The following is a 22,018-nucleotide window of genomic DNA, read 5'->3' as shown; positions in this document are numbered from 1 at the left end:
TGGAACAGTTTTAGTGGGTGCAGTACATTTGTGGGTAGTGGGTTTGGGGGGGGGGGGGGCTCAGCTCCCAAAGTAAGGGAGCTATGCACATGGGAGCTTTTCTGAAGTCCACTGCAGTGACCCCTAGGGAGCCCGCTTGGTGTCCTGCCATGTCAGGGGGGCCAGTGCACTAAAAATGCTGGCTCCTCCCACGGCCAAATGCCTTGGATTTGGCCGGGGTTTAAGATGGCCGACATAACTTTCCATTATTGCTAAAAAACGAAGCCGCCCAACTCAAACCCCGGCCAAATCCAAGGCATTTGGCTGGCCGGAACCATATTATCAAAACAAAAGATGGCCGGCCATCTTTTTCGAAAATACGGGTCTGGCCAGCTGTTTGCGGCACCGCCAAAATACATCGCTGGCCATGTATTTCCCCGGCGCCGTTCGATTATTCCCCTCTAGATGACCTTCCTTACACCCCCCGTAGTAACTGACCCCTCCTACCCCCCCAAAAAAGTGAATAAAAATAGTACTCACCAGCCTCTATGACAGCCTCAGATGTTATAGCCAGGTCCATTAGAGCAGCATGCAGGTCCCTGGAGTAGTTTAGTGGTGGGTGCAGTGCACTGTAGACAGGTGGACCCAGGCCCATACCTCCTCCTACATGCTATACTTGTGGTGGAAAATGTGAACCCTCCAAAACTCACTAAAAACTCAATGTACCCACATATAGGTGCCTCCTTCACCCATAAGGGCTATTGTAGGTGATCTACAGTTGGGGGTAGTGGGTTTTGGGGGGGGGGGGGGGCTCAGCAGACAAGCTAAGGGAGCAACACTGAGGTGTTTATCTGGGAGCATTTATATGAAGTTCACAGCAGTGCCCCCTTAGTGTGCCCCATTGCTCTCCTGGGATGTCCTACATCCCAATTGCTTGATTTTGGGTATTTTTTGTTTGTGTGGTTTTTTTTTAATGGTCTAAAAAGATAAACACACAAAGCAAAAAACCTTGTTTGAAATGGTATTTAAAAAAAAAAAAAAAGCTAGACATTTTTCTTTTTTTGAAAATGGTTACATTTGCTATTCGGATTTGGGATGTTTAGCGGAAAACGTCTAAAGTCTGATGTACACGTCATATCGAAAATGCCCCTCCACGTGTTCCACCTCCACGTACTATGATGTTTTATTATGTATTGTATTGACATTGTAAGGTCATACTGTGCCATAATATATATTGTTGTTTGAATATGTTTACTGCCTTGGATGAATTTCGTCAAAAAGGCGTTAAGTAAATCCTGATAAGTAAAAGATTTTTAAAAATGTAAAAATCACATTTTCTGTGAGCCTTCTTACATCAAGCATGGTTACCTAGCACTTCCTGTGAGGTCTCCTTCCCTTAAATACTGATCCTGAGTACTGTCTCTCTCTTACTTTAATGACATGTCCAATCTCACAAGCTACACATATGGCTCATTTTACTAAAAGGTAAACCTAAAAGGCTGTTGCATAAATGTGTTAAAGCATTCTGTGCTATTTTGCCTGTTTGTGTTAGTGATTTTTTAGAAATATTTTTTGGAGGAGGCATGTCGTGGATGGAGTGGGCATTCCCGCATTATTCAGCTAGTGCATCCTATGTGGATAATGCAGAGTTAACGTGGGAGCACTTATCCCCGGATTCGATATAGCATACCTAGAGATCCACGCTGATATCCAAGCATATTCTGTAACAATGCGTGTAAGTTAATTGGCTTAACAAGTCAATCAGTGTTGTTAACAGCACTTAACAAGCAATAATGAACACTAATTGACAGCTTAACACGGGTTAACATGGGAATATCCTGCACGCGTAGCCAGACTTCGGCGGGAGGGGGGGGTCCAGAGCCCGAGGTGAGGGGGCACATTTTAGCCCCCCCCCGGCACCTCCAACGACGCAAAAGGCTTCCTTTTGTTTCTGACATCCTGCACGCACAACGTGCAGGACGTCAGAAACAGAAGAAAGCCTTGGGTGGGAAGAAGAGGACCTCGGCTGGCGGGGGTTGGGGTCCCCCGCCAGCAAAGGTAGGCGACGGCGGGTTGGCGGCAGGAGGGGGGTCGAGAGGGTCGTCAGCAGGGGGGGGGGCAAAGTTGGTGGTGACGGCGGTGGCGGGGTTGGCAATGGCGGGGGGGGGGGGGGGTCGGAGGTTCCGGGGGGGGGAGGCTAAAATGTGCCCCCTCACCTCGGGCTGTGGACCCCCCTCCCACCGAAGTCTGGCTACGCCCCTGGCTTAGCGTGCAGGATATTCCCATGTTAACCCGTGTTAAGCTCAGATTTTATGCAGGTTAGTAAACTAACCCCATAGTTTATTCGTACAATGAGACTTTTTAGGTCTACCCATTGTGCTCAGAAATGATATTATTCTGTTGTTTTGTGTGAAGTTTACCTAGGGGTCTCAGAGTAATGTTGATTCTTAGAATCACTAATGTTCTTTGATATTGATGTCTTTTTATTTTTATTTTTTTGTTCTTTACATGATTTTTTTCTGATGAACAGTGTAGCAGTGCCCAGATTGGTGGGTGTATTTCAGAAACATCAAATATTTTATTTTTAAATTGTAGAAATGAAGTGGAAAGAATGGAGGCATTATGATGGTTGTTGAATGGTATTACTGTTGCTTTAACAATCCTACTTATAGTGACTCTGTATTTTTTGTTGACAAGAAAGCAGTATTTACATTGAAGAGCTGTGGTGACTGTACACGTTTTAGGTGGGCCTTGCCACAATTTATGTCATTAAATTAAATTTTGAAGTAGAGTGAGCTGGTTGATTGATGGTTAGATCTAACCATAGTAATTGCAGGATTGTGGTTACCTATGCATGATGTCAAGAACCTCAGATTCCCTTAGGATTAGTTAGTCACAATGTCTTAAGTGAAACTTGTCAAAACAGAGTTAAAAAAAAAAATAACAAAACTAGCATAAGCAAACATTATTAACAGAAGTGATACTGTGGTGGTAGGGTTTTATCATGGCAATTACATTGACCTGGTAGTTGTACTCACTTTCCTCATAATATTGCAGTAAGACAGTAGTGCGTCATGGTCTGTTAGTCTCAGTGCTATAAAGAAACCATCAAATTTCAAGCAAAAGAAAATTGAATAGTCATTTTGACATCGCAGAGGATCCACAATTTGAGCCAAATTATTGATTTTTCTGTGTATGTTTTTAAATTTTCTTTTTGTATTTTTACATTCCTTTCCCTCTGAATGTGTCTTTAGAGGGAGATTGCAGAGCAAATAGTTTATTGACTAAGGACCTCTTTTACCAAACTGTGCTAGCAATTCCTGCTGAGCACTAGTGTTTACCACAGCTTTTTAAAAGGAGCCTTAAAGTTAGATGCTTAAACTAATGACTGAAATTAAGCACCTATCTTTAACTGTAGGTGGCTGCTAAAGTTTGATCAGCTGATCCTACATTTTAGGATTGTAAGATTAGACACTTGCTGGGAAAACGTTTAGGCAAATCTAGGCACCTACCTCACAAAAGGGCCCTTTTACTAACCAGCGGTAAAAAGTGGCCTGCGGTAGAGTAGGCACGCTTGTACTGGGCCAGTTTTTACCGCATCTAAAAAAAAGGGCTTTTTTTAATAGGACGGGAAAAGGGTCTGCGGTAAAAATGAAACCAGCGCGCACCTAAAACCGGCCTGAGCCCTTAATGCTTACATTCTACACACGTGGTGACCAGTTGGTGCACACCAAGTACAGATTACCGCCGCAACTGTCGCGCGGAAGGGGAAATAAATAAATAATCCATCCACGCGTTATGGGCGTACGCCAAATCTGAAATTACCGCCAGGAGGGCATGCTGGCCTGGCGGTAGTCTCATTTGGGCATGTGCTGCATGCACGTAGAGCCTACCGTGGCTTAGTAAAAAGGCCCCAAAGAGATTCTTTTACTAAGTTATGGTAAGTTGTAGCATGCACTTAGCACAGTTTAAAATGGCTTACTGCGGGACATGCTCAGGCATCCTGCAGTAAGTTTCTGTGCACACAAACCACAGGCTAAAAAATATTTTTCATTTATCCTGTGGAGCGGGCATGCAGGGGAGTAGAGACTGGGCATTTCTGTTCTGATCAGTTAGCACAACTACATTACCTCATGCTAACTGATTAGTGCAGGTTTAGTGTGTGAACCCTTACCGCCTACAAAATAGGTGTTGGGTTAGTGCTCACCCACTAATTTTTTTAATGGCCATTAATTGAAAAAAAAAAATGGAAAACCGGCCATTTTACTTCTAAAAGGTTCTCTCCAATTCAGAGATCCGTTACGCCAATTGCTACCATGTTTTGTTGGTATCAAATATAACAAAATACTGGAAACTTTTATTATTATTATGCCCCTCAGTTTTGGGTTTCTTTTCCTATTACTCTGGTTATTTTCAATTTTGAAAAAATCTTAACACTTACCTTTTCAAGCATTTTTTTGTAGGTCTTAATTTTTTTTTTGTTTATTTTTGTTATGTATATCATAAGTTGCATTTTCTACTTTTTACTTGTTGTAAACCACTTTGAACCACTGATTCAGTAGGAATTGGCAGGATAGAAGAGCTGTATCACATTACATCACCCGGGCCCCTTTATACTGCAGCTTAGTATAAACTACTACTACTACTACTACTAACTAGCATTTCTAAAGCGCTACTAGGGTTACGCAGCGCTGTACAATTTAAACATAGAAGGACAGTCCCTGCTCAAAGAGCTTACAATCTAAAAGACAAGAGAACAATCTAAAGACAAGTGAACAATCTAGAGGACGAGTGGACAGTTAATCTGATAGGGTGGATAGATTGGGCCATTTCATATTTCTAGAGCGGTTAGGCGCCGAAGGCAGCATTGAAAAGGTGAGTTTTAAGCAGAGATTTGAAGATGGGTAGGGAGGGGGCATGGCGTATGGGTGAGGGAAGATTGTTCCAGGCATAGGGAGAGGCAAGGCAGAATGAGCGGAGCCTGGAGTTGGCAGTATAAAGACGCCAAACTTGAGTACCAAGGGGTCATTTTACTAAGGTGCACTGAAAAATGGCTTGCGCTAGTGTAGGCGTGTGCTTTGGGTGCACGCAGATCCATTTTTCAGTGCGCCTGTAAAAAAATGCCTCTTTATTTGTCCGAAAATGGACGTGTGGCAAAATAAAAATTGTTGTGTGTCCCACTACTAATCATTTCTATAGCACTGTACACATTATATGCAGGTACTTTCTCTGTCCCTAGAGGGCTCATAATCTAAGTTTGTGAACTTGAGGTAGTGGAGAGTTAAGTGATTTGCCCAAGGTCACAAGAAGCTGCAGTGGGAATTGAACCCAGGTTGCCAGGATCAAAGCCCACTGCACTAACCATTAGGCTACTCCTCCACCATTTTGGGTCTGAGACCTTACCACCACCCATTCATTTAGCGGTAAGGTCTCACACATTAACCGGGCGGGAATCATCAACACGCGACACTGCCGATTACTGCCCGATTACCACTGCACGTTCGAAAATAAAAAATATTTTCAGACATGTGTAGTGGACGCACGTAAAAAATGGAATTACCGCCCAGGCCACGTGGTAGCCGGGCGGTAATTCCAAATTGAAGTGTATTGTGCGCGCATAGGTGCCTACTCAGCTTAGTAAAAAGGTCCCCAAACCTTGTGTATATTGGCCTAATAATGAATTGTTCAACCTGATCTCTGCATGATCAAATATAGCATGCTGAGAAGGATATGAAGCCAAATACTGCCAAAATATTCTTTCCACTTCTATATCATTTCATCTTATTATGTAAACCGACAAAAAAAATCTGAGATTGGCAGTGTATACAAACTTTTAAATAAATACATCAAAATAAATAATGATCTAATCACCAACTGTGGCTCATCGGTTCAATGTTTGGCAGTCTATTCCTTCTGAACTTTTATATTAGCTTGGAAAAGTACAGCCTACTCTATAATGAATGGATTTCCATTTTTTTTTTTAAATCATCCCCATTGAGTGTTGTTGATGCATTTAAAAAATGATCTGTGAAATGGTTGCTGGCCCCAACCTGTCTCGATAACTTTGCTTAACTGTAGGTCTCTGTTACATTTTGGTAGGGCTACACTGCAATTTTATTGTAATGACCACTTTTGTATAGTGGTTTTCATGTTATTTTGAATTATATTGAACTTTCACAGCAAAAAAAGATTCAAGTAATTGGAAAAATCACATAAAGCTACAAAAAGAGAAGTCTTTGTATGTATTTTGCCATGATTAGCAAACACGTTCGCGTTAAGAACAGGAAGATTAAATGGTTGTTCTTTCCAAAACAATTGTGTTTAGTTTTAAAAGAACCTCCATTTCCTTCACTTTTTCCCTTATCTCTGTTTGTTGACTGGTGTCTGCCCATTTCATCATATTTTATTACTTGGACCAGTCAACAGAAAGCTATCAGTAGTGAAATCGATGGTTCCAGGAGCATAGAGATAGGCAAAGTTCTTTGATGACTTTGGAACCGAGCGGGAATAATGACTGTCACTGCGATACTACTTTTTGTGCCCCTTTTAAAGATTTCCAAATAACGTTTCTACTGTATTACATTAACTGCCTCTTTCTCTTGACTCTTGCTTTTCTCAAATTTCGATTTCAAATCCAACAATCTTATGCCTCCTCAATTCTTGACCTTCCATCTTTGATCATTTATTTATTTATTTATTTATTTATTACATTTGTACCCCACATTTTCCCACCTATTTGCAGGCTCAATGTGGCTTACATAATACCGTAAAGGTGTTCGTCAGTCGGTTGATAACAAATACAAGGTTGTATTGTGGTCGAATGAGCTAGGTGTGTGTCAGGCACCGTAAAGGTCGAAGGGAATGAAGATTGTATATTGTCAAGTACAATCATTGGTTGAGCTGTGTTGCTGGGTGTGGGGATTTACGTTGGATCGGTGGGGTAAGCCTTTTTGAAGAGGTTGGTTTTTAGTGATTTTCTGAAGTTTAGATGGTCATGGATTGTTTTTACAGCTTTTTGGAGTCCGTTCCATAGTTGTGCGCTTACGTAGGAGAAGCTGGATGCGTAAGTTGTTTTGTATTTAAGTCCTTTGCAATTTGGGTAATGTAAGTTTAGGTATGGCAACCTGGGTTCGATTCCCACTACAGCTTCTTATGACCTTGAGCAACTCACTTAACCCTCCATTGCCCCAGGTACAAAAAAACTTAGATTGTGAGCCCTCTAGGGACAGAGAAAGTACCTGCATATGTGTACAGTGCCGCATATGTCTAGTAGCGCTATAGAAATGATTAGTAGAAGAATAAGGTCAGTTACACGTGCAACTTTAATAATTGGCATTAACAGCCAATTGTTGGTATTAATTGGCACCAGTTGGTAGTTGGTATTCTAGAAGCTGCAATCTTTGGCTATAGGAGGGGTGTGCCTGGGGTTACGCACCTAACTGCCAAGCACCAGCCTTTGACATGGTGTAAGTGCTCAGACCTAAAGTTAGGTGCAAAACTGTGAACCTAAGGTAGTATTCTATAATGGCAGTTCCATGTGGAGCTGCCATTATAGAATTCTCCCTTCTCACACCTCATCCCAGTGCCTAAATTGTGGCACCATTTATAGAATTTACCCTCATGTGGCAGAATTTAGGAACAGGAATATAGTGTCCTAGTGCATGGCCTCTGGCTAAGGATTATCACTATGTTGGTTGGACTAAAGTGTGTTGAATGGGGTATAAAATAGTGTGTGTGTGTGTGTTTTGGGGGGTGGGGGAAATCTCCAGGTAGTTGTGAATGAAAGCTTATGGCATCAGATCTCTGTCTTGGTTTTGATTGATGTGGAAGCCTAACGGAGCAGACAGAAACTGCCCATGGCTCCAACTTCCTTCTCCACTGTTGTTCAAGCCCTTTCTTCCATTTTACTGCATGAGCTTCTGAAACTTTGGGGCAAAAAATTGCAGCTACCATGTGTTACTAGCAAAAATGATCACACAGTAACTGGAAAGCCTCTGAGGTAATGCTGTGGGCATACCCAGCAGCGTCACATACAGTTAATACAAGGAGAAACATTTATTACATTTAATGTGAATAACGTAATGCCACTTTATCTACTGTGGTTACTGTTTATTTCCTCATATTCCACCTAAGCGGATCACACTCACACAAAGAGGGCAATTCCATAAGCGGCCTCCTCCATTTTGGCACCCTGAGGACCTCCATTTAGGTACTTTGTGAGGAGCCTGTTCTATAACAGAACCTAGGCACCTAGGATCTGACAGGGCTGCCGAGAAGGGGGGGGGGGGGGGCAAAGTTCTCAGGGCCTGGGCCTCCAAGGGGGAACTGACGCCGGGGTCTCTCTCTCTCCTGCTCTTGACAGGACTTGGGTGATCGCATCCTGACAGGAGCAGGAGAGAGAAAGCTCCGGCGCCGGGCCCCTCTTAAAGGCTGGAAAGGACCCAAAAGAACAAACAGAGCAGGCTGGCAGGGGTCCCCCCTCCCCAGGTCCCGCCAGCAGAAGAGATCCTCCTCCTGTGCTGCTGTTCTTCACTCTGCCGAATTGCCTGCCAAGTGGCTGCTTTTCCCTTCAGGCTGCTCATGCATGGTTTTGAAACCGAGCATGCGCGACATGAGAGAAAAAGTAGCTGCAGGGGCAGGCAATGCGGCGAGTGAAGAGAAGCAGCGCTGGAGGAAGACTCTTCTGCTGGCAGGGCTTGGGATCCCCGCCAGTCAAGGTATTTACAGTTGTGGCAGCAGGCGGCAGTGATCCTGGGGGTGGGGGGGGGGGGCTGCGGCGACGGCCCTGATCTGATACAGAATATTAGCATAATCTGGCATCAATGTACCCAATATTTAGGTGCCCGCACTTACGGAAGCCATACAGTTGGCTTAAGTGTGAGAACCTAAATGCAGCAGGGTGCCCATAAGCTACGCATGTAAGTGGAACTCCGCCTATGTCCTGCCCATATAGTCCTTCCTCCCCCTTGCAAATACATGCTGTGTCAGTTAAACAGGTATTTGTAGAATAGTGCTTGGGTGCTATACCAGCATTACATAGGTAGGTGAACACACGTATACGTAAATGCCAGAATTCTAGTTATTTACCCATGTGCGGACTGTCTCTTCTTGTTCAAGTGTACAGCGCTGCGTACATCTAGTAGCGCTATAGAAATGATAAGTAGTAGTAGTAGTAATGTAGGGCATGCATAAATATGTGCACCAAGATTATAGACTTGGCCTTTAAAGTGCTAAGCCACTGTAGTAACTGCCATACACCAGCAGTTAGCACACACTAATTCCCGCATTAGCTAATTAACGCACTTCAGTAAAAGGCCCCCTAGAAGTTCATGTGCATGGACAGATGAAAACGACAGACAAATGGGCAAACCCTCATAATAGGTGCTATCACGTGGTGCAAAGTGCACCTGAAAACTTTCTGAGAGGCATTGCAGTTCCTAAAAGATTCATCAACTTTGTATTATAATGTGATGTTTTACTGATGCATTTACTTTACTACAAATTTAAATCATTCTTTCTTATTTTGTGGTATTCTTTTTTTTCTCAGTACCCAAGAAGCTGTTGCATGAATCCCAGTCCAAACCAACAAACTACCAAGGAATACAGCAGCGGCATTTTCCACAAAAGCCAAGAACTTATGATCCTAATGTGATAGGAGATGGCACGTTTTACCCAGATTTGTCTCCTTTTATAACAGATCATATACTTCCAGGTATTGTGTTTGCTGAAGTATATTTATACTGATAACATTTGTTAGGATGGTTCTTATGTAATAGAAAGGAATAATTAATTCTAGCAATAATATTTACTTCCAGGCCTCTGGTCCATAAACAGGTCAGGTTTTCAGAATATCCCTAAAGAATATGTATAAAATTTTCACATGCCTGGTCATTAGGAATAACCTGAAAAGCTGACTTATTGGCAACCTTCAAAAACTGAGAATGAATACCACTGATATACCCCCCCTGTTTACCAGAGGCGTAGCCAGACTTTGGCGGGAGGGGGGTCCAGAGCCCGAGGTGAGGAGGCACATTTTAGCCCCCCCCCCCCCGGCTGCGCCGAACCCCCCCCCCGCTGCCGCCACCACCACCAACAACAACTTTGACCCTCCCCCCTGCTGATGACCCTCTCGACCCCCCCCTCCCGCCGCCAAGCCTCCCCCGCTGCCGCCGTTGCCTACCTTTGCAAGCAAGGGACCCCAACCCCTGCCAGCCAAGGTCCTGTTCTTCCTTCGTTCTGTTTCTGAGTCTGACGTCCGGCACATGCAGGACGTCAGAGTCACAGAAATAGAACGAAACCTTGCAGGTCAGCTGAATGGCAATGCCGACACAGCCCGTTCAAAGTAAAGAGACTGTGTCGGCATTAGCGCACGGCAGCCGCTAGCACAGCTTAGTAAACAAGAGGGTTAGTGATTTGCAGGACCTATCTAACCATTTTTTTATTTTACATATTTATTAAGAATCCTGGAATGGAGGAGTGGCCTAACGCTTAGTGCAGTGGGCTGAGAACCTGGGGAACAGGATAAGTTCCAAATCGCTCGCTATAAAGTATTTAACATTTTTGTTGGTGGGGGCATGTTAGAGGGGTGGAGAGTGGACGTTCCTACACTAATCAGCGTGCCCACATTACCACATCCTAACTGGTTAGCATAGGATTACCACATGAACCCTTACTGCCAACAAAATAGGTGTTGCTACGTGCTCATATAATAATTTTTATTAATGGCCATGCACTGATGGCAGCACTAGCGCATAGTCATTAATACGAAAAATGGAAAATTGGCCATTTTAATGCTGCAGTAAAAATGGCCTTAGCATGTGGGAAAGACACACGTAAGGGCACTCTAAGGCCAGTTTTTGCTGCAGCTTAGTAAAAGGACCGCTTAGATTGTGAGCCCACTAGGGACAGGAAAAAAGTACCTGTATATAACATGTAAATGTACCACAGAGAGCATGTACCACAGAAAGGCAGTATATCAAATCCCTTCTCCCCCTTCCCCCTTAAAGGTCGTTTCCACATTTTGGGGGCCTTTTACTAAAACACGCTAAAAAGTGACATGCGCTATCCTCAGCACGGGACTTTCCTATGTGCTGAGGCCACTTGCATGGTGGTAAAATGGCCCCATTGTCCTATTAATGGCCGTGTGCTAATTTCACCATTAGCGTGTGGCCATTAGCAAATGAGCCCTTATTGACTCTTATTTTGTAGGCAGTAAGGGCTCCCACATTAACCACACCCACTAAACAGTTGGCGCACAGCACTGTAGCTGTTCTAACCAATCCGCACAAAACTTGCCTACTGTCTCTCCCCGACCTGCCCTTTAGGAAACCGTCTAACCACTTTTTAAACTCTTCCAAGCTAACCGCCTTCACCACGTTCTCCGTCAACGAATTCCAGAGTTTAATTACGCGTTGGGTGAAGAAAAATTTTCTCTGATTTGTTTTGAATTTACTACACTGTAGTTTCATCGCATGCCCCCTAGTCCTAGTATTTTTGGAAAGCGTGAACAGATGCTTCACATCCACCTGTTCCACTCCACTCATTATTTTATATACCTCTATCTATGGCAACTCTGGAGGTGGTTCCCTGGGCAAGGGCTCACATGAGACCTCAGCAACTATCTCTTTTATCCCGCTGGTCACTGGCATCTCACGATTACAGTCTTCATCTTCAGTGGTTTCCTCAAGCCAGATCCAGTATGGAGCCAGCCCAGTATCAGTGGAATCATGGAGATGGGAAGTGTATTTGGCACCCTGAGTGAACCCTCAGTCTTGACCCCATTTCAATTAATTTCCAGGCTCCTAGAACCTCCCCTAGAAATTTTGATAATACGACTCAACCATTATGATTGCTCCAACACCAAACATCCTAGAATGATCCTGTTAAAACATATACTTGGACATCATACTTTTAAATATTAAACTTGACCCTAATATCCTATATAATAAAAAGCACCTCCAGCGTTCTGAAGCTGACTCCGTGGCACTTAAACCTTGAGGCATTCGTGCTCTCCATCTCATGAATTAACCTCAGTACTTCCTGGTACGTCACCAGCGACACTGACCAACCACATGAAAACAGCACGAGGCACACCAATGGACTGAAAAAACAGCCCAAACAGTGTACCCGAACGTGAACGACACACTCCGCCCTCCCGCCCCTCTTGCTCCGCCTCGGAGCCCTGCTGATATGAAAAAACAGCCACCTGGCTCAGTTCCTCGTACTGTGTCCCACCCTCCCGCCCCTCTCGCTCCGCCCTCCTGCCCTCGGAGCCCTGCTGATCTGAAGACATAGCCACCTGGATCAGTTACTCGCGCCGTGTCCCACCCTCCCGCCCCTCTCGCTCTGCCCTCCCACCCTCGGAGCACTGCTGATCCCCAGCTGAAAAGACACTGGCTGTCGCTACAGCAGCACACCTCCTGACTGAAGAAAACCTGTCCCGTGTGCTGCAGGCATTGAAACTGCCTGCTCTGCCTCGCCTGTATTCATCTTGGACCTCCTACTCTACTGCAGGCTCCATCACTGTGCCTACCTGCTGTCGAGGTAAAAGAAATCCAAACTACAAAACAACTTTTGGATCAGGAGGTGATAAGGTGCAGGGCTGGGCTGCGGTGGTGTGGGGACTAGCCAGAGTTGATTTCATGTCACTCTCTCTAGGGGGGGGGGGGGGCTGGAACTCGGGGAGGGAGGGGGGCCTGGAACTCGGGGGAGGGGGACCTGGAACTCCGGAGGAGGGAGGGGGGTGTCTGGAACTCAGTGGAGGAGAGGGGTTTGGAACTCGGGGGAGGGAACGAGAGGGGAGGAGGGGGACGACAACGACCCTGGAACATGGAGGAAGGGGTGACACTGGGAGGGGGGGGGGCCCTGGCACACACTCTCACTCTCACACACACACACTCTCTCTCACAGACACACTCGCACCCAGCCTCAATCTCTCTCTGTCACACACACACACACACACACTCGCACATTCACTCTCTCTCACACAGTCACTCTCACACATACTCTCTCAAACATACACATGCCGAGGAAAACCTTGCTAGCGCCCGTTTCATTTGTGTCAGAAACGGGCCTGTTTTACTAGTATATACATAATTTATATGTAGACATCTTTCAGCAGTAGCTCAAGATGAATTACATTCATTACATAATGAGAGCCATTTCCAAAAGCTATTGAACTGGCTAAATGAGCTGTTTTATTTATTTATTTTCAAGGGCTTGCAAGGGTTGGGAGCCACTGGCTTAGGACTAGGTAATACATGGTATGCTTTGATTTGCATTGTATAAAACTTGCTTTCTTTCCATACGTCGGCTTAGATCTTAGGCCATGGTTTTCTATAAATGCCGGTTTGCTCTTTCTAATTAAGACTTTTCTTACCATCAAGCAGTTTAGAAGTGAATGAAACGATCTATATATATATATTAAAGGATAGAGTTAAATAAAGACTCCTACACCCCACCATTTAGTGTTCTCATTGTCAATGCAATGTCGCTATTAGAAAGCAGCAGTTTATCAGTTTACTGTAAACCAGTTCAGGCTTTGACTTGGTGTCTGTGTCCTGGATTGAATTTTGATGTGGGGTTGCCCCTGAATTCCAGTGGTAGTGAAGACAAAGATTTTCCTTCTTTCCCAAAATTTGCAGACAGCTGCCAGGGGCTAGATTTGTGGTTGTTGCTATTTACTATATTAATCACCTTAACTGTCCTCTGGGAACAGATTTCATCCCTAAGGAAGATTTTTGCATTTTGGTTTTTTCAAGGAATTCAAGTAGATGCAAAGGTTTTCAAGTTTACTGTTACAAACAGCTATTTAACTCCCTGCTTGCCTCTGACCTTGCTCTCCCTCTTTTTTTCAATCTAAAATCTTTCAGGACATCTATTCTATCCCTTTATAGCATATCTAGTAGTATTCAGCTTACAGTTTCTATTAAATTTTTAAAGCAAGCATGCCTCCTAGTTGCCTTAAGAGTTGAATTATACAAGTTCAAGATAGGTAGCCCCTATATTAAATAAGAATGAAGATCTTCAGGACTATTTTTTTAGTGGTTTTACTTAGAGAAACATTAATTAGAGACCGAGGGCTAGTTTCACAATACTCAGGTGCTGTAGGAAACAGTGCTTGAAAACACTGGCTGAGACAGCAACTCAGAATTACAGACCAGTGTTCAACACTAACAGAATGTTAGCATTGGTTAGTAAAGGGGTCAGAACGTTTCTGGCACATGCCCACAAGAGCTGTGTGGTAGGCACACCTCTTGTGTGAATGTCCAGTGAGCAAACCTCTTCCGACCCTCCTAACCTAAAATAAATCCCCAGTGGTTCAGTGGATCCCTCTTGATCCCCCTCCCCCACCAACAAAGAAAAAATCCCCGATGGTCCAGTGGATTGTTCCCAACCTCCCTAATCTATATAAATCCCTGGTGGTCTGATGAACCCATCCCAACCTCCCCCCCAAAAAAACAAAATAGCATGGTGGTCCAGCAGGCCACCTGACCTGACTTCCCAGCCCCTGAAAAAAAAAATACCCTGGTGGTCCAGCAGGCCCTGAGCCGGGCCAGGCTGAGCCCAATCCCCTAGTGGACACTGGCTCTGGTGGTCTAGTGAAATCCCACCCCAGACCCCACCATATACCTTTAGTCGGAGGCAGGAGGAACACCTACTTCCTCTTGCCTTTGGGCCCGCTCTTGTCAAAAAGATGCTGTCCAGCCCCTGCCTGGTGAATTCTGGGATGCACTGGAAGGGGCTAAATACCATGGATGCACTGGGCAGGAGCTAGGCACTTCCATTTTGACGAGGGCAGGCCCAGAGGCAGGATGGAGTAGGTGTTCCTCCTGCCTCTGACTAAAGGTATGCAGAGGAGTCTGGGTGGGGGGGGGGGATTTCACTAGACCACTGGGGACAGTGTTCACTAGGAGTTCGGGCTCAGCCCGTCCTGCCCAGTGCCTAACGGGTTGGGTCACTGAGCCTGCTGGACCACCAGGGTGGGGGAGGTCGGGAGGTTGGTTGATTTGCCTGCTGGACCCCCAGGCTATATTTTTTGGGGAGTTGGGAGGGGTCCATTGGACCTCCATGGATTTATTTAGATTGGGGAGGGGGGTCGGGAGGGGTCCACTGGACCTCCAGGAATTTTTGTTGTTGGAGGGAGGCTCGTGGGGCTTGGCGTGACTTTCCTGTCAGTACCTGAGACAATCAGCACTCAAGCACGGACACAAAAGTTAGCACAGGACAAGAACAGGGGTTTTCCGTGTACCATTTCTCTGTGCATTGTACGAAATTACTAATGAGCTCATTTTAATAGTAGCGAGCTCATTAGCATGGGACTTTCGGTCACTGCTTGCATGCATAGTAAAGCAGTGGCTGAAAGCCTCTGTGCATTACCCGCAAAATAACATTTCATTTAGATTGGCGAAATCCATTGCAAGCCCAATTTGCTTTGAGCATTAAGCCCTGAAAGATTAGTGATCCTGTTGCTGTAAACAAAACTAGCAACCTTTGCTGGGTTTGCATTACGTGGTTTTTTTTTTTCTTTCACATCTATTAAAAAAAATGTTTTTAAAAGTAGAAGTTGTCATTTCTCACAAAAAAAGGCAATTGTATAGCAAGCTGCCTTAAATACATGTTGAATATGCACATTAAATTAAACCAGTTTTTCCCTTTTGAAAATTATCCCATAGAAAGAACTTGTGCATATTTACACCCCTGTATTTGATATGTACATATTTTGCAGTTTATTTCACATGCAGTGACATAGCTAGGACTGAATGTGCCCTTATAACACCATCTCTCCCAACATACTGGGGACAGGGTTGGGGAGTGGGAGGAGGGAACAATCCCTTCAGATAGAGCTACAGTAATGAAACCCTGCAAAACACAAACACATTTCAGACTTGCATAGAAAACCTGTCATAGTAAACAGCACAAATGTTCAAGACTCCAATAGTACTAACCCTGCTTATAAAAAGGCAGCACCCTAGAATACCAATATACTTCCTGCTGGAAGAACAGAACAAGTCAGACTGCTTCAGATATCTACACAGAAACTAAACACTGACAGAGTATCTCACAGAAACAACATGCTAGCAAATTACTGCACCTTGGTCACCTGTACAAAAATACAGACAGACTCTCAACAAATATGAAACAAGGAAGTCAAAAAATCTAAACTGGGGACCTCAAGAAGTTAGACTCTGCATGTTCAGCAATGCTAGAGAAATATAAACTGAAATGCAAGATATCAGAGATGTAAATTTCCCAAAGCTGATATATTCCAATTAATAAATTTAGAATGAAATGAACCTGAGGGGGGATCGTCGGGGGCAGGGGTAGTTGGGGCCTGATGGCCCAGACCTGTCAAACAAGTGCGGGAGGATTGTGCTGAGCGCATGCTCAGGCACAATTCTCCTGCACTTCTACCCCATGATCAGAGATAATTGCATGCTTAAATTTGCATGCAATTATCTCTGATCAGAGGTCTAATAACGCCCCGATGTGTTCCAGCGCTGTTTTTGGAGCGCTGTCTGTATGTATATGAAAGAGACATGGTTTTCTGTTAGTAGACTGTGCAAGATGGATCTGTGCTAATCTGGCTTCTTTAGGGATTCTACTAATCCGCACTAGCGATTCCTGCGCGCCAAATGAGAGGAAGCCCATAGGAATTGAATGGGCTTCTCATCTGCCGCACCGGCTTAGTAAAAGAGGCCCTTAGTTTTCCAGTAGGTTTATTGATGTTCTACTACCCATTGCAGTGTTTGTGTGCTGTCTTTTCCTAGGTAGGTCTTTGTTGTGTGACTTGTGGAAGTTACTGCTATTATGGTCTGTAGGTCCTCAGTGTCTTTTGTAGTGTTTTGTATTACTTCACGTTATGCCTGGTACTGGATTTTGGATTTGGATTTAAATCATACTTCTTGCCACACTGTCCTCATTTAGGTTCCAGGGCTCTGTCCTCTCCTGGTTCTCCTCCTATCTCTTCCACCGCACCTTCAAAGTTCACTCTCATGGATCTTCCTCCACCCCCATCTCCTTATCTGTTGGTGTTCCCCAGGGATCGGTCCTTGGACCCCTTCTCTTCTCAATCTACACCTCTTCCCTGGGCTCCCTGATCTCATCTCATGGTTTCCAGTATCATCTCTATGCTGATGACACCCAACTGTATCTCTCCACACCAGACATCACCGCGGAGACCCAGGCAAAGGTATCGGCCTGCTTATCCGACATTGCTGCCTGGATGTCCAACCGCCACCTGAAACTGAACATGTCCAAGACCGAGCTTATCGTCTTTCCACCAAAACCCACTTCTCCTCTTCCTCCACTTTCTATCTCAGTTGATAACACCCTCATCCTTCCCGTCTCATCTGCCCGCAACCTCGGAGTCATCTTTGACTCCTCTGTCTCCTTCTCTGCGCATATCCAGCAGATAGCCAAGACCTGTCGCTTCTTCCTCTTTAACATCAGCAAAATTCACCCTTTCCTCTCTGAATACACCACCCGAACTCTCATCCACGCTCTCATTACCTCTCGCCTGGACTACTGCAACTTACTCCTCACCGGCCTCCCACTTAGCCATCTATCCCCCCTTCAGTCTGTTCAGAACTCTGCTGCACGTCTCATATTCCGCCAGAACCGATATACTCATATCACCCCTCTCCTCAGGTCACTTCACTGGCTTCCGATCAGATACCGCATTCAATTCAAGCTTCTCCTTCTTACGTACAAATGCACTCAGTCTGCTGCCCCTCACTATCTTTCTACCCTCATCTCCCCTTACGTTCCCGCCCGTAACCTCCGTTCACAGGATAAATCCCTCCTCTCAGTACCCTTCTCCACCACCGCCAACTCCAGGCTCTGCTCATTCTGCCTCGCCTCACCCTATGCTAAGAGCAACCTTCCTGAACCCTTACGCCAAGCCCCCTCCCTGCCCGTCTTCAAGTCTTTGCTGAAAGCCCACCTCTTCAATGCTGTGTTCGGCACCTAACCCTTACCGTTCAGTGAATCCAGACTGCCCCAATTTGACTGCCCCTATCGGACCGACCGTTCACTTGTCTATTACATTGTAAGCTCTTTGAGCAGGGACTGTCTCTCTTTGTTAAATTGTACAGCGCTGTGTAACCCTAGTAGCGCTCTAGAAATGTTAAGTAGTAGTAGTAGTAGTAGTAGAGTAAGCCTGGAGGGCTTACAATTTAAGTTTTATACCTGAGGTATTGGAGAGTTAAGTGGTTTGTCCAAGATCTCAAGAGGGAGCAGTGGGATTTGAACCCTGGCTTCCCTAGTTTTCAGCCTGCTGCTCAGACTATTATCTGTACCTAATGTTTGGTATCTCAACCGCAGACTAAAAGCTAGCTGAGCTGAAGCATGGTAGCCATATGGCAGTCTACCAGAAACATTGCTGTTTTAGTGCTGCTGAACTTCTCTGCTCACATGTATATTTCAAGAATACTCCAAATACTTTTCTGTTTAATATGTTGTATTATTTTGCCATGCTGTATTTTATTTTTTTATATAATTCCCAGGAGTGTATATTGTGTGCATAATACCATCAGTAACAAAGGTACTGGGAGAGGCAGCTTGGTAGACAGTGAAGAGGTCCTTCACTGCTGTGTTCAAAAATGCCCCTACAGTCCCCCCCCCCCCCTTTTTTTTGAATGGTGATTGTACAGGAGGAGCAGTGTTTCCTCTAAGCTGTTCTGTACATCCAGTAGCTCAGTAAAATTCAGAATAGCTATAATCATAGTTAAAGTGCAGGTGAACAAGGAGGGAAAGCCCAATCTCTCCCTGCGAGTGTTTATATATGTGTGTATGGGTATCTGTAAAAATTGCTCACAATATAATGTAACAGAAAATTTTGCTCATGTCAACTCAGTCTATTGAGTTTACAGTTTTAACTTTAATTTGCAGCATAGCTTAGTTTCCATAGTATAAAACCCTTTTCCCTATAGTTTTAAAACTTGAACATTCTGCCTCAGCCTACAGCATTAAAAGATATCCTCTAGAAGGCACAGCAGTGCCTAGTTTAGTCTTCATTCCTGCCCACCCTCTTCAACTCCCACCCACCCCCAGCACAACTCTTCATTTATAGTCTTACCGTATTTTCATGAAGAAAACCAGTTTTTACTTACTGTGACTACCCACTGCGAGTGGTATTCATGATCTGTTCTGCTATTTAAGGAAATTATTTTTCCATCAACATGCTAATTTAAAAAAAAAAACAATATTATCATCGTTTTCATAGTCTTACCAACCTTATCCTCTTTGGCAAGGAAAGATTATTAGGAAAAAAATGCAGTGCCGTATTCTAGGCAGCCTGATCGGGCCCTTTTGTTGGGGGACTAATTTGTCAAGGGCTATATTGTGGGCAGGCTGTTTTGACAGTGGCTGTTATGTCAGGGGCTATTATTTTGAAAGCTTTTTTGTCAGGGGACATTTTGTCAGGGCTGTTTTGACCGGGTACCCTAGAACACGTATTGTCATTCCATTTTGCAATTTTGAAGGGTTGCCTTTCTTTCAACATCTTCTAAGCACACACTCTGATATAGAACAGTGGAGTTATTCATCGTTAGTATCAAATCTGCAAACTTACACATAGAAAGCTCCTAACAAATTGGAAAGTGCCAAAATTTGTAAAGCAGCAAATTGCTTTGCTTCTGTACTGCTAAGATTTTTTTTTTCACAGTATAAGTGTTAGTTTCCTAAACTAATTTCCAGCAGATAAGTGGAAGCTGGATGGATTGCCGGCTACTGTTTTCTGTTTAATTTTTAGTCAATAATAATTATGTGAAGAAGGAAATTCAGAAATCTTTATTGCTGCAGACTCACAAACTTTGATGTTTGATTAAATAGTGTTCCTTGGGCTTTGCTGGACTGACTTTAATGTGTTGATAAATTAGTGTTTTGTGATTTGTAATTGTGTTGCTAAACATATCGAGGTACAACAAGTACTCTCCAGTGATCAGATAAGATTTGAAAGGGGCTCTTTTAGACTTTGAAGGAATGAACCTGATTCTCAGCTCCAGTCATCCATAAATAAAATCATTAACCTGTGTCCACTTGCCTCTCTAAAGGGGAAATTATGTTTTGACTAAACTCAATAGGACCTTATTGCAGAAGGAAGCAATAAACAAAAGCAAGACCAGCCTTTAGGTTAATAAGGTTGTGATGTAAAGAAGTTCTTTTTATTCTTGATTTAATATGGAACTGCAGTTAAGATTGTATAGTGTACCCTGTATGAAGTCATTCTGATTATTACATAACAAGCTAGTTGACGCTGGGGTTGATAATATTGCCTTTTTTAAACCAAACTCTGACTCTGTGTTGATTTCAAAGCTGCCTATTTCATCCTTTTATAGTTGGGTGAGACAGATGTTGATTGATTCCAAATTCAGAATTGGAGTTTAAAATTAGTGCTGTAGACTTTTGATACTAGAAATTAATTGTGGCACGGACAGGGAAATCTGGTGCAAATGTTTTGTTGCAAACGTTAGATGCAGGCATGACTTATAAAAATGGGATTGAGCAAAAATATCGGGCATTAGCGTGATTTCCAGTGGGTTTACTTTCATTTTCTTTATGCTCACAAACAGAGAAGAAGAAAGGGAGGTCAGCTACCTTTCACTCGATAGACCACAGCCTCTTGCTGCTTCCTGCGGATGAGACACAGCAGCCGGCCTTGAACAGCAGTATGCCACCCGTGGGCAGAATCAGCACAGAAATGGCATTAGTCACCAATATCCTAGCAGCATATTCATTTATTACAGGTATGACTCTCATCTGTTGCTAATACTGATACTTCAAAATCTACATTAAAACAATTCTTCTTCCCACTCCCCTTTTTTTTTTATTCCTGCATCTTCAAGCGCATCTCTCTAGATGGCATGCCCAAACAACCCTAACTAGCCTGAGGGCTGGTAGAATATTTCCTTCAATGCAAACCCTCAGCTCTGCATTTCAGTGTGTAGGAATTTGCCTTAACAGCAACAGCCATCATCCCTTCCTTTCTGGTTCTAAGCATACCACCTCTATGGCATGCTTAGCTCTGGTCAACCCCTGAGAGACAGGGATCTGAAGCTGAATTTATTGTGTCTTATGGAAAGTGCTATGTCCTTGAGGCAGAGAGAATCTAGGAATGGGGGTCTTGGATCCAAAGGTTTTGTGGGGGAGGGAAGGAATGTGCTGGGGAAGAGGGTAGAGAGAAGATAAGTATAGGAGGATGAAAATGAATTGGGAATCGAGTGGAGAAGGGTGGGACTGATGAGTAAAATTTATAATAGATTACCAAATTTAAACAAAATTCAAGCTCTGCCCAAAACTCTCCTTAACTATAAACCACTCTCACTAATTTGTATATTTAGGCTAATAAGTTTATTAGCTCTTCCTAATTCATCTTCTATTTCTGAGTTCCACCACAACATCACCCTTTCTGAGGTTCCTTTTACATTGTCTATTTAATCATGTTTATTGTAATCATCCATCAAGTAGTGGGGTTGCCATGTTAGTCCACTTCAATGCACCAAAATAAAAGCTGTTTTTATTTGTTAACCTTTATTTCTATGTATTGTCATCACTATATATTGAGTAGACTGTAAACTCAACATAGCAGGGTCTCTTATGTAGAACAATGCAATTGATAAGTACTGATAGTAGTAGTAGTTCCTGTTGTTATAGTGGTATTAATGAGTCAGGATCTGATTAATACTGTATGGACTAGATTCTATAAATAGTGCCTAAAAAATCAGCGCTATATAAACCTCACCTAAAGTTAGGCATGGTTTATAGAATAAGAGTAACGCCTGTCCCCGGGACTAAAAACATAGTAACATAGTAAATGACGACAGATAAAGACCTGAATGGTCCATCCAGTCTGCCCAACAAGATAAACTCATTTTACATGGTATGTGATACTTTTTGTCCCTGCCATTCTCAGGGCACAGACCGTAGAAGTCTGCCCAGCACTCTTCTTGTACTAAAAGTTCTGAAGCTAATGTTGAAGCCCCTTATAATTTACACTCCAGCCCATCCATATCTATTCAGTTACGATCAGGGCGTAGAC

General features: G+C 43.8%; 1 protein-coding gene across 1 annotated transcript in view; it reads left to right on the top strand.

Annotated features, from left to right (window-relative positions):
• The window catches only part of LOC115467099 (protein eva-1 homolog C-like), a 568,384-nt gene that overhangs the window by 533,077 nt on the left and 13,289 nt on the right, over window positions 1-22,018 (top strand). Inside the window, exons 6-7 of the mRNA XM_030198792.1 lie at window positions 9,527-9,691; window positions 20,553-20,726. Coding sequence (XP_030054652.1) covers window positions 9,527-9,691; window positions 20,553-20,726 — 339 coding nt within the window. The remainder of the gene's footprint in view (window positions 1-9,526; window positions 9,692-20,552; window positions 20,727-22,018) is intronic.

The sequence above is a fragment of the Microcaecilia unicolor genome, chromosome 3 (genome assembly GCF_901765095.1).
Source record: "Microcaecilia unicolor chromosome 3, aMicUni1.1, whole genome shotgun sequence".
In the NCBI taxonomy this organism is placed as follows: domain Eukaryota; kingdom Metazoa; phylum Chordata; class Amphibia; order Gymnophiona; family Siphonopidae; genus Microcaecilia; species Microcaecilia unicolor.
Note: the sequence above shows the minus strand (reverse complement) of the source record. Positions and strands in the feature narration are given on the sequence as shown.